At 37.9% G+C, this 14,172-nt stretch overlaps 1 protein-coding gene across 2 annotated transcripts in view; it reads right to left on the bottom strand.

The window, feature by feature from the left end:
- The window catches only part of Reln (reelin), a 452,906-nt gene that overhangs the window by 375,631 nt on the left and 63,103 nt on the right, over window positions 1-14,172 (bottom strand). For both annotated transcript variants that reach the window (XM_076862447.2, XM_076862444.2), the window contains exon 2: window positions 8,674-8,784. In XM_076862447.2, coding sequence (XP_076718562.1) covers window positions 8,674-8,784 — 111 coding nt within the window. The remainder of the gene's footprint in view (window positions 1-8,673; window positions 8,785-14,172) is intronic.

The following is a 14,172-nucleotide window of genomic DNA, read 5'->3' as shown; positions in this document are numbered from 1 at the left end:
TAAACTCATTTATCATTATCTGGAAACAAAAAAAAATAGAACTGGGAAACCTCAAGAGTAAACTATATTACAAGTAAAATGTCTGCTAGGTCAGAGTCAACCTTTGAAGTTTATTCCCTGCAGCATGGATTTGGATCCCATCTCCTGTTAACATGGACAGTCTGCAACACTCTGGAGGAGAGGGTAGAAAAATCGGCATTGTTTATCAGCCAAGAGGCCCGATTCCTCAGAGTTCCTTAAAATTATTATTTGAGAAAGAGAATGAAAAGTATTCTCGGTTCAACTTTCATCTAATGAGGGCTAAGACTGCATTTACTGAAATGTATTTCCCAGAATTCTGCTTTAAAATTTTGGCAGGTGAGAAAGTGCCCGTGTAATGACCTACTGCTCTGTCCTTTGTCATCAGCTCAATGGTGGGGGCAAATGGCTTCTTAACAACAGAAATAAGGTTGCACTTTGCCAACAGAAGACACCCTACACAAATAAAAATTTAATACTAACAGGCCAAATTAAAACATTTTCAAAAATCCTAATTTGTAAAGCATAGCAGCAACTTCTATGAGAATCTGCTGTAACAAATGTGCATTTCCTGACATTCCTTTTTATGAACAATCAGTTACTATGAATCTGAGCACATTCATTTGAGCAGGAATAAGGAAGAGAAAGGAACTAGAAGAATTGCTCTTTCTTAGAAATGTATTTTTAAAGTACCTTTAATGGATTCTGGGTACATTTGTTATCAGGGCTAAATTCCTCTTTCTGGTGGAGTGTCCAGAGAAAATTGGCAAGTAAATTATTAAGGAGCAAAGAAATTGACAAATCTTATGTAAAGCATTTTTTTTTTTTTTGGTAAGGAAACAAGTGACTTATTTTTAAACAAACATTTACCATTTTCAACTGAACTAGAAATTTTTAAGAGAGGTACTGAAATTAAAGGAAGGAATTACACTTTAATATAAAGAAATCTCCCTTGATATTATCTTAGAATATGTTCCCAGGGAACTGTAGAGCTGTCATTTATAGAAACTTCAGTATGATGTATCATTAAGCTGAACTGAATAATCTCTTGAAGTTCTTTTCTTGATCCTACTGAAGACAATCAATGATGTTTCTGAAAGCACTGGTGCTTGCCACCTCCAGGAGAGAAAGGAGCAAAGTGGTTTCCAGGATGATGAGTTTCCTCAGGATCTTTGAGGATGAGATTTACTTATGTTTGTACAGTTTTAAATTCATGTATTGATGTGTATACACATATGTCCATGTATAGATTCAGAAATATCCTCAAACTTAAAGACAGAAATTCATGTTAATTTCTAAGTTTAACCATTTTCAGGTCAGAGCCATTAAACAGGCAATTAATCTCCCTCAGAGGTTTCGGAGCCATTGGTAAGTATTTAAGGAATATGATGATCTTACTATAAGTAAGATCTTGGGTTTTTTTGTTTGTTTGTTTGTTTCCGATTTACACTACTCTAACTCTTTTTAAGAGTCTGGTAACCACCAAATACTCACTCACTAGATAAAATGAAGTATATTCATACAATGGAATGCTATTCATCTATATAAAGACATGAGGTACTGATTTGTGCTACTATGAGAACTTTGAATATACTATTTATGCTAAGGAAAAAAAACCAGGCCCAAAATATCACATATTGTGTAATTTAATTGAAATGAAATGTCCCAAATAGGCAAATCCATAGACACAGAAAGTAGAGTAGTGGCCAAGGGTTAGGGGTGAAAAGAATTGGGAGGGCCTGCTAACGGGAACATGCTTCTTCTGGAGGCTATAAAAACATTAGGTAATAGTATTAGTTATTGGATTAGGTAATGGTATTGGTTATATAATCCTGTGAACGTATTAAAAATCAATGAAATGCATGCTTTAAAAATCGTAAGATTTATAATATGTGAATTATATTTTTTAAAAACATCTGAGAACGGGAAATGATGCCAGAACACCTGGTGTTAGTCCTCACATTTACATATACCACTGGCCCTCCCCAAACCTCGCTTCCTTTATTGTCCACTAGGGGCAGGGGCTGAGTCAGCCTCTGGCAGAGGGCCACTCTGGCTTTAAACTAAGTGGGTAAGAAATTGAAGGCTCCCCCAGCTCGAATTAGAGTCCACCTCTATTGCCCTTTCAAAGAAAGACTTCTCGCTTCTGAAAGTCTTTAAATAATACCACTTGTGAGCATATAATATATTCTAGCTCCTTGACGAATAATCTTCTTTAATCCATCCAACAGTTTTGTGAACTGGGCCCTAAGGTTATCCTAATTTTTCAGTTGCAGACACTGAGGCTTGGGGAAGGTAAATATGTTGCCCATGTTAGCAAGAAAGAGGGTCAGGGATGGAACCTGAGCTGCCCAACTCACTCAGTCATGTAATGAGCCATTACACTGAACTGCATCTCTTGACTCACTCATCCACCTTGGCTCCTGCACATCTGCCTGAGCAATTTGTTGATTGATTGATTCAACTACTTTATATCATGCCCACTATTCTAGTAAGTGATTCTTTACAAATTCATTATTTAGGAGGTAGAAAATATTCCTTAGTGCTTTGTCATATGTCAAATACTAATAATATTGGTAATGCTAGCATAACCAAATGGAATGAATAAAGATCAAATTTAGGTTAATATCTAGTAAATAGGAAAAATTAATGGTGATATTATCTCATCAGTTCTGCTCCTTGTACCACTGACTAGTGTAATTTATTTAACCTAGAGTCTTCTTATTAATTATAGATCATTTATCATAAGCAATAAAAGATCATGCCTTTGAATTATACAAGTATGTTTAAATTGCATTTATTTTGCATTTCTTCCTAAACAGAGAAAATAAATTTAACCAGATAATTCTGATTAGCTTAATTTAGACTAGTAAATAAATACCACTACCATAAGGGACTTTGTTCAATGAAGTTGCTAGTGTTTGCCTCATTTTTTCAGATATTAGGCCCTAAATGTGTGTCTGCATCCATAACATGTTATATTCCATAGTCACAGAACATTTAGATTGAACTGACTGAATTGTAGCTAGAGTCAGGGGAGTATGGGTTTGGGGGTTTCCTGGTGACAATTAGCAGAGTTGTAATAGGTTCTACTCAGGGTTTTTTATTTTTATTTTTTTTTATTTTGTGGGGTGGGGGTACTGGGGAATTGACCTGGGGTGCTTTGACACTGAGCCATATCCACAGCCCTTTTATTTTTAATTTTGAGACAGAGCCTTGTTAAATTGCCCAGCCTGGCCTTGAACTTGTGATTGTTGTGCCACAGCCTCCCAAATCACTGGGATTATTAGCATGTGCCACCATGGCCTGCTCTATTTAGTCTTAATGCAAAGAAAGCTGCTGGATATGTTCACTATGTTTTCTCCCTAAACTATGATTTCATCAAATCTTGCCATTTTTTTTCATTACTTGTTTTATTTTTTTAGTTGTAGATAGACACAATAACTTTATTTTATTTACTTATTTTTATGTGGTGCTGAGGATCGAACCCAGTGTCTCACCCATGCTAGGCAAGCGCTCTACTACTGAGCCACAACCCCAGACCCAAATCTTGCCATCTTAAAGAATTTTATAACATGAGTATTGAAAAAATAAACAAAACTACAAAAACTTAAGTGAAAAACTGCTCTACTGAATGCTGTATTAACTGAGCAATATTAGGAACTGGAAAGTACATATGTTTAATTTATACAGGGTTTAACAATTTGAAGTATGGCAACTATCCATCAGATCTGCAAACTTATTCTGAAGTTTTAAAGCCAGAGTATTAAATATTGAGAAAAATGCATTTCTGCCTTGTAAGGCAACAATTTTACATGAAAGGATATTCAAATATCCCTTCATTGAGTGGCCACAATAGGCCTTGAAGATTTACATGACTGAGCTGGAATTCAAAGCCAAAGACAAAAGGGAAAGCATTTCCCCGCCCCCTGGGATGCACAAAGAGATATCCATAATTAAACATCACACTTCCCCAGGGCAGCATGTTTTCTTATATTGACAAGCAAAATGAGGTATTTCAAATTAGGCATTGCTGGGTGTACAGTCATCCTGGGCATAGCTATTGTTTTAATGTATTCCTGGCTATTAGGCATGTGTCTATTTTTGGTCAGTGAGGCATGCATTTTACTTAAAGAATTCTGGTGTTTCATAGAAGGCTATAGTTACCTTATTGGGATTAACATTTCTACAACAGTGTCTCAAGAATAACCATGGTCTTATTTTGGCCAGTCATACACACATTTGATATTCAAAGGAGAGTAGCTGAATCTTAGGTGTATTTAATACAATTAAAATTAACTCTAGAATAGAAAAAAAAAAAACTTTCAGAAATGCCTGTTGGACTATCTGCTTTTCTTATTATTTGTCATGGCTAGTTAAACATATCACACACTAATCCTATGATTTGTTGGGAAAATGCCAAGCAAACCATGTTTGCTTACTTTTCCATCAAAACAGTCAGAGACTAATGATAGAGTATGTATTCAATAACTCTTTTGTTCTACATCAAAGAAAACCGCTTCAGGCTGATCCTAACAGAATCACTAAACTACCAAAAGCAGCAAATCTTTTAAATTTTATCTTCTATAAGTTGCCTCTACTTTCCTACCTGTGCCCCAACAAACAAAATCTTATTTGTTTTTTAAATTGTAAAGAATGTATTAAACCTAAATCAAATGCCAGAAAGTTATAATGTTTTCCAAAAGTGGTCATTTTATCTAAAAGGATAGTTTTATCTCCTGCTTACCATTGGAAACATTATTTATGAAATTTAACTGTCATCAAGTCAGGCATATTATTAATTTTTTTATTATTTACTACTATCACAAAAATACAGATGAAATCATTTGTATATTACTAGAATGTAAAAAAGGTTTTACCTATCTATTCATCCATATAAAATTACCTGAATACTTGGTTATAGAATTCAGATTATCATCAGCAGGTTCTATCCATGTTCAGAAGCCTCTTTGGACCATGGAAGCATTGACATTGTATTCATAGTAATAGGAAGGCTAAGTGCAACTTAAGCTAATTAAAACACTTTCTAATTCCAGTAAAAAGTACCTTCTCATAGCTCTCAAAGTCACTCCAGAAAAAAAAAATGTTTTAAAGCCTAAATTTCTTAAATAATTTCTAACAATTTCATTCTTAGATTTTTGTCTTGCTAGATAAAATCTGAGGCAACATGACATGAGTACCTTTTATGTTCTTTGAAAATGTCTTTGCAACACACTTATAAATGATCATGCATTCATGATTTTCCTTATTTAATGCCTTAAAATTGACAAATAATAGTTACTTAATTCAACCAGGTCCTCTCAAATCATCTTGAGCTACATATCCCAGATTAATCACACTTTAGAATTAGGGTGTTTTTTTTTTTTTTTTTTTTTTTTTTGCCCCCCACGGGTGTATACAAGTCCTGGACTAACGAACTGGCTGCTTTTTTAGTCACAATGGTTTCTAATTTGGGAAAAGCTAATTTTATTGAGTATTTTCTATGTATTCAAAACTTTTTTTTTTTATTTATAGTACTGGGGACTGGACTCAGGGGTGCTTTGCCACTGAGCAACATCCATAGATCTTTTCATTTTTTGTTGAGAGACAGGGTCTCACTAAGTTGCTGAGGTTGGCTTTGAACTTGTGATCCTCCTGCCTTAGTCTCTGGAGTCACTGGGATTAGAGGTGTGCACCATAGTGCCCAGCTATGTCTTCAAGACTTTTTATATAAATCTCCTTTAATCCTCAAGGCAATCCAAAATCTTAAGAAGCAGGTTCCATTATCATCACCATTTCACAGATGAGGGAAATAAGCTTAATGAGATAAAGCAACTTAGCTGACATGAACAGCTACTAAGTGTGGGGGTAGGGGGAGATGGAACCAGGATCCACAGCAGGTCTACGTGATTCAACAGTCCAAACACTTACCTCTTATTATGATTTAGCTATTAGCTGTCCCCCTCAAAGCTCATGTGTGACTCAAGAAAGTTTAGAGCTGAAATGACTGGGTCATGAGAGCCTTAACCTTAGCAGAGCATCAATCCCCTGACAGCATTAGCTGGGTGGTAACTGTAGGCAGGTGAGGTGCAACTGCAGACGGCGGGTCACTGGGGGCATGGCTTTGGTTTATATTTTGTTTGTGGTGAGGCACACACTGGGGCTTGGGCTCTTTCTCCCTCTCTGCGCCCACTCCCCCATCTTTCTTCTTTGTTGCCATGAGCTATTTTCCTCTGATATACTCTTCTGCCATGATTTCTGCCTCACCTTGGACCCAGAGCAATGGAGTTGGCCATGTGTGGACAGAGACCTCTGAAACTGTGAGCACCAAATACACTTTTCCTTCTCTCAAAGTGTTCTTCTCAGGTCTTTTGGTCACAACAATGAAAAACTTGCCTAAAACACCCTTCTACATACAGTTCCTTCTTGCTGCTGAGGCCAGCCTGTACCTGACTTCTTACACATACCAGAATCCTTAACCACAAAACTGTCTTTCTGCATCCACTCCAGAGCTCTGGTTTGTTCAATACACTGACACCACAGTGATCTCTGTAAAGTGAAAAGTTGGTCAAGTCGTTCCTCAGTTTAAAACCCTCAAAGTCTTTCCCTTCTTTAGGATAAAGACACAAAACCTATAATATACCAGATGGTCTGGCTCTGGGATCCTATCCAGCCTTATCTCTTTCCCTCTTGATTGCAATTCCAGCCCCTCCAAAGTTTTCTTCAACCCCTAGAACATAGCCAGCCTCTCCCAGGCTGAGAACTTTGCACATTTTGTTTCTCCCTTGGATATGTTGTGCCCCACCTTCCACAGCCCGTTGGCTAAATATTGCCAGCCCCTAGCAAGGCTTGCTATAATATACTTATATGGTCATTTAATCACTGTCTTCCCACTGGACTAGTAGCTCTCATATTTCAGCATGCATCAAAATCACCTAGAGCGTATATTTTTAAAAATGACCATAGGGTCCCACTCCCAGAGTTTCCGATTTACTCTGGAGTAAACATGTAATTCTGCACTTACAACATCCCTTGTGATGCTGATGCTGATGCTAAAGGACAGAGGCCTGATCCACTATAACAGTTTTCAACCTGGATAAACATTAGAAGCACCTGAAGAACTTTTAAAATTGCCAATGTTTAAACCCCATGTCCAAAGTTTCTAATTTAATTGGGGTGGGGTACAGCCCAGGAATATACATACTTTTAAAAAGTATGCTAAAAAATTTATCTAAAATTCACATTTAGGGCTTGAGATGTAGCTCAGCAATAGAGTGCTTGCCTAGTATTCACAAGACCATGGGTTCAATCCCCAGGACCTCAATCAATCAATATATACATAAAATGAAGTAATATTCACATTTAATTGGGTGTCTTAAATTTTTATTTGTTAAATCTGGCAATGGTACTTACAGGTCCTACTGTAACAAAACAGGTAGTATATAATATATTTACACACATACACCAATACATGGTTGTTAACCTGACCTTTCATCTGGGCAGAGCACAAAAATGATGGGGTTAAATAAGTGGAATAATTAGACCTAAGGGCAAAAAAATTCTTGAGGTTTAGACCTTAGAAATAGTTACCCACAAATTATAAAATCTTACCTGAGATCTTTTGAAAATGGGCCAAATTCTCAATGTAAGACAATTTAACATGATATTAACATGATTTCCAGGTTCCTTTAAACTCTGTGGCTATGGACCTCATCATGACAAGCAGCATGACAATGCAGTATCAACATTACTTCTCTGACATCCGTCAATAAGTCACCTGAACAGAGCTACTGCTGGGACTCACGCAGAGCAGGCCCCTTTTCATATATCAAAAGTAGGTAAAAATTATTTGTTTAATAAGTATCACAGAAAAAACTAAAATGTTGAACACCTGACTGTCTTTGACAATGCAATTTTATCTTTCTCATTTCAATACAGGAAGTCCTGTGTAGTTTTCCAATTTGAGAATAACATCAGTGATTTCAGTCTTATATAAACTGGGTATATTAAATTTGCATTTTTGATGCAATGAAAATCCCAGCTTGGCATGTTTACAGCATTCTGGGTAAACTAGAGATTTCCAAACCGAGAATCCTCTGGGATTAGTGGCCATCATGTAGCTTTCTGCTTCTCCACTAAGTAATCTGCTAGGCCTCTGATTTAAGGACAAAGACTCCATATAAGTATTTAAAATATTAAATGGTGTTCTTTTATAAATAGTCATAGAATTCAATTATTTTAACAAATATTACTAAGTCCACCATGAAATGCCTACTTGCCAAACTTCACACACTTTTCACTGAAAATTAAAATATCAAAATATAATAACTGTTTATAAGAACAGGTTATTGAATGATTGCACTCAGGTCAGAATGAATTCCAGCAACCTAAATGACAGAAGTCAGAAATTTATGAGTTCCAGAGGACCAATAGTAACAGTGGTGACCGATGGAGAAAGAGACAGAAAGATCATCACACTGAGCTCATGGTTGGCTAAACATTAATGAGACAGTTCATCTCACCCAGCTTCAAGAATCACTTTGAAAGTTTTTCTCTTAAATAATAAATGTTGAATAATTTAAAACATTTATTTCCAAAACAAAACAAAAAAAATAACACTTGAAACTAATAAAACATTCACAATTACTGGCTTACCAAATCCAAAAGCATTAGAACCTCCAATGCTCTGTGAAGCTTGAACACTTGTAGAGGTGTACAGTCCTGTCACCAGCAAGCCGTCAAAGAAGGTGCTCGTTGAAATTGTCACTGAAATACAAGTGAAAGGGAAAAAAATTATCTCAATTATTACAGTCAGAATGAGATAATTTATGTAGTGTCAGACATTATCACAATAATCTTTACTCATTATTAACAAATTTTATATGCTATACCCAATTAGAAATGTATGTGTGTTTGTGTGTGTGTGTGTGTGTGTAATCACAGCTGAGAAGAAAAAAAACAAAGCTCAGAACTTTAACAACTATAGTTGTTTGTCTTAATACTGCAGTCCTACCTTTTGCATTTATTTATACTATATGAAAAATCTGAAAATAATGTAGTATTGAACAGATGCTTTCCCCATCTCCTCCTCCACCCCTGAAGGCAGTGAAAGGCATTGCTGGAGTTTTGGCATTAGGATGAAACACTTTTTCTGGTTTTTTTTTTTTTTTTTTTAAGTATTCCATACTGTAGGAAACAATCTTATATCAGTTGAAAGAAGAACAGTAAGACACACTGCATTTCTTATTGTGAATCTACATTTCATAGATGAGTTCCCTGAAGTTTTTTAACAAAGAAGACTAATTTGCCTGAAGATAGTCAGTCTCTCCCTCTCCAGAACAAGAAAGGAAGACCACCTCATGCTCTAGTTACAGAACAAAGTCTACAGGAGGGGTCCAAATGGTTTCATAACTAAAAGATCAGGATTTCCTAGGAAGAAAAGAGTCAAATTAAATCTATCTGTATGCTATTCAGGTTTGGCTTCCTAAAATTTTGTCTTGCTCACCATCCTAAAAACTGACCATAATTTCCTGCTTGACATAACATTTTCTCTTGCACGGATTTGATAAGATCAAGTTGACACCATTTATAGGAGGAAGTGGGGAGAAGGTAATGGCATTATATTGTAGAGTTCAGAACCTGGCTATCATGCTTGGTGGCAATAGGAAAATGGCCAGAGTGGCATTAACTTTGATGGGAATGTTTAAATTAAACTGCAGGGCATCCAGCAGTGAGTAGAGCTGAACAGTCTGGAACATGCATATCATAAAGCATAAAGCAAGGAACATCTATCAGTATAACAGCCTGCCATGCTACCCACCTCCTGCAAATGGCACTGAATGTTGGAATCCATCACCTTTCCTTTCTCTAGTAAAAAACAGTAGCTAATGTTTTTGAATGCTAACACACGAATCACTCAGCTGGGCTCTGAGTTAAGTAGGTTTCATATATTATCTCATTTAACCATCAAAGCACTTCTGTAAAGGGAGTGTTGCCATTATTCTCAGCATACAAATAAGGAATTTATGGCACAGAACAATTAAGAACCTGCCCAGAACCATCTGATATCATCTAAACATTGTAATGCTGTTTACTTAGGTTCTCTTCTATTTTTTCTCTGTTCCTCTCAGATCAAGTAGCCAAGCAGCCATGATCAAACCCTTACTTCCTAGCTCTCTTCTCAAATCATTCATATGCATGAAAAGTAGTTTTACAATAGGAAAGTGAAAGCCTCAAGAGTTGATGTCACTGTTATTATAAAGGACCAAAGGCCACCGGGAGATAACTCTTGGGCATGGTGGATAAAACCCAAATGTAGGTAAGGATGAGGTCTGGGTGCTGGTTGGTTGGATATTCTTGGTCCACCCACTTCCTCTCCTTGGTCTAGATTCCCTCATCTGTAGAATGATATCCTAAACATCAGACCCCATTTGGCTCACCCAGATTCCCACAATTGGTTTAACTGATGCCTCTCTCCTTGGAGTCATGGAGTTAATCTTGACTAAGACTAGAAAGTCCTTTAATTGCTTCTGGCCCTCCCCACTGTGGGGTTTGGAATTAAGTGACTTCCTGTTAAGATGACCTTACTGACCAGACTTTGATGCTGTGTCTCTGGCCATCCTTCACAGTGAATCACACCCACCCTGCAGTGTCCCACAGTGGAGTCATGTGCATGCAGCCACTTCCTCACTCCACAACACTCTAATCCAGGAAAGCAGCAGCTGGGCCGATGCACAAGCACCAGCCTATGGATTCCTCTCTGGTCCTTAATGCTTCTGCTCTGGTTTCCATAGCTAAGATTCCACAAAGTGTGAGGTTACAGGTTTGGATAAGAGGCAAATCTGAATTTTATTCTACCAGTCTTTCCCTCTGATCAGCATGTGACTGGGGTTTCTTAGATTCTTCATTTAAAAGGGAATGATAATACTATCAAGTTTTCTGTGAGAATTAAAAGCAAATATAGCTACTATATACCTCTCTACCAACATATCTATTACCTGAACACATTATCAAGCATTCAGTAAACCATCAATAAAAGTCAGTTCCCTTTCCTTGCCCCCTCTCAGACCCTGAAGCCCTGACTGGCTCTTCCCTTCCTGAGAAAGAGAGTTCTGTACAAATATCCTGGCATCTGCCTCACCAGAGGCCTAGGCATATCCAGTCAATGGATTATCCATGTCCAAGTCCTGCTGCCTGCTAGGATTCTTATGTGCCCTCCCAACCCACTACTTCATTTCTGACCATGTTTCCCACCTGGGCTGACCTGTGATCTCAGTGGGCCCAAGACAAGTGAGAAACCCAGCTTGTTGGGAATTTGCTCTCCCTCCTAAAAGATATTCTTTAAGAATGTCCTCAGAGCAGAGGCTCAAGACTCTTAGAGAAGGGCTGAGTATGAGAAGCATGATGGGTGGCAACTCTCAGTATTTCCTCTACTTCCCTCAGAAATTCAGGTCTGGTCCCAAAGGGGTATACCTGTCCAAAAGAGAAGCCCTTCTCTCAGCAAAAGAGAAGCCCTTCCATGTCTATCATGATGATGGATTAGTTCAAGTAACTGATAGCTTGTCCATACCTGGTGATGTTTTCAGCCTCTAGAGATGTGCATCTAGGAAACTGCCCGGACAGACCATGGCTCATTTCAGTACTGAGGTGCCAAGGGGCAGAGCCCCTTAGATGCTCATCAGGCTGTGAACTCCATGCCAGGCATCCCTCTCATCTCTACCCAGTGCCTCTCCTGCCCTGGAGGATGAGTATGTTCTGCTTTTAACTCCTCTACACATCAAAATGCCTGTCCAGTTTCAGATCAGTTCTTTCCTTTACACAGATTCTCAGATGCCAAAGCAGCAAGGGCTAGTGAAGACAGCTCAGGGTAAGAGGACTGAATTTATTTCCAGTGTGAATGTTATTTTGCTAGGTCAGATTAGGACAGTTTTTCTGTTTGGTTCTATTCCTAGTAGAGATGTGAATACCTATTATTCAGTACTGCTAGGTATACTTTAATATGTGAGAAGTCATTTTTAAACATTGAGTGTCTTAGAATAAAAATGGAGTTACTGAGAAAAACACTTATGTCTCTAGAGTCTCTTGGCTTTAAATACCACTCCCAAATTTCCATGTTCAGTTCAGGCTTCTTTTTCAATTCCATATGCACAGGAAGCTGCTGTTCATCACTCCCACTTGGATGTCCAAGAGACAACTCAACTTCAACATGACCAACACTTTAACACCAACTCCTCCCCAACCCCCCACACCCACAGAGCTGCATCTCCTTCAGCTCTTCCCAATTCAGGTGATAGCAACATCACCTTTCCTGTTATTCAGGCTAAAAACTTCTGGGTGAAATTTGCAATCACCTTCCTCCCACAAGTCCACAAGTCAATCCTGTGGCTCTGCCTTCAGATTATATCCAGAATCAGGTCACTTGTCACACTGCTCTAAGTACCATCATCTCTCCCATGAATTATATCATTAGATGTCAACTTGCCCTTCCTAGTTCCGCTCTCACTTCTCTATAGTCCATTTTCACTTTGAGTCAGAACTATTATTTTAAAATATACATCTGGGTGGGCACCCTGGCACATGCCTCAAATTCAAGTCCAGACTCAGCAAATTAGTGAGGCCTAAGCAATTTAGTGAGACCCTGTCTCAAATTTTTTAAAAAAGGACTGGGGACGTAGCTCGGTGGTAAAGTATCATTGGGTTCCTGGGTTCAATCCCCAATATATAAATAAACAGATAAATAAATAAACAAACAAACCTTCTGATTGATGTCACTCTTCTCCTTAGAACTTTCCAATGGCTCCATATTTTGCTCAAAGTCTTTTTATTTCTTATTTTTTTGTACTGGGAATTAAACCCATGGGCATTTTACTACTGTGCTATATCCCTAGTCCTTTTTAATTTTTGAGACAGGGTCTTGCTAAATTGTTGGCCTCAAACTCGCAATTCTCCTGCTTCAGATTACTGAGTGTGGCTGGGATTACTGGAGTGCACCACCATGCCTGACTCAAAGTCTTTTTACAATGGCCTACAAAGCCATACATAATCTGTCTCCATGCCCTCTCTGTTCTCATCTTTGCTCTTTCGTCTTACTTTACTCTAGCTGCACTGGCCTGCCGGCTCAGATACATCAGGCCTTTGCATGAGCCATTTTCTCTGCCTCAGACTCTCTTCTTTCCGATGTTGAAGGGCCACTTCCCTCATCTCCCTTAAGCCTCAGCTTGAGCATCACCCTCTCAGTGAAGGCCATCTTAACGACACTATTTAAACCTCAGACAGCCCCCTGTCCACCTTCCCCACATTCCTAGTCTCCCTCACTTGACTCTACTTTTCTTCAGTACTATAAGTCATGTTATTACCACCTAACAGATGGTACTGATATAGCTATGTATAATATTTTTGTGGTTATTATATTTATTCTCAGTCTCATTCTGTAGATTATAACCTCCATCACAGCTGAATCTTGAATGTTTTGTTTGATGATATATCTTAAGTGTCTAGAACAATTCATGATACTTTTAAGTGCTTGATAAATGTTTAGTAAATTACCAACAAATAACTCATTCACATAGAAGTAGGGTGAGGCTGTCTTATCTTCCACTTGTTTCCAGAGAAGTATGTTGTAAATCCTAGACTTTTATGTGTCAGGGGAAGTCAAAGGGGAAAAGGGAGACAGAGAAAAGTTGGCTATTTAAACATGTGAAATATTTTCCAGAGTGCATGGCAGATCAATGCAGAGAGAAGCTGACTAAAAGGCCAACCAAAGAAATCTGTAGAAAAGGCAGGCTGACTTAAGGACAGGATACCTTAGCTATCACATGCTGAATGTTTACATTAATCATCCAAAGAAAAAGTTCCCTTGTTGGAAACAAATTGATTATAATCTATTTCTGTTTGCTTGGGTCGGTATTTTAAAGTAGTTTTTTGAGAGTAAAATGTATTTGCCTTTGGAAAAATGCTGCTCTGCTGACAGCATCAAACAAGCATTCCTTTTCCTCCTCCAAACAGATGTAATGAATAATCCATATGTGAGCTGCTCTCTGTTTTTAAGAAAGAGGAAATGCAGCCCGACTCTTGCGGGATTTAAGACATACCTTTCTGATCACTAAGCTCCCTTTTACTCAAAAAGACAATGGATCCAGTTTCTGTATTTTAAAA

This window comes from Callospermophilus lateralis, chromosome 1 (assembly GCF_048772815.1).
Source record: "Callospermophilus lateralis isolate mCalLat2 chromosome 1, mCalLat2.hap1, whole genome shotgun sequence".
NCBI classification, from domain to species: Eukaryota; Metazoa; Chordata; class Mammalia; order Rodentia; family Sciuridae; genus Callospermophilus; species Callospermophilus lateralis.
Note: the sequence above shows the minus strand (reverse complement) of the source record. Positions and strands in the feature narration are given on the sequence as shown.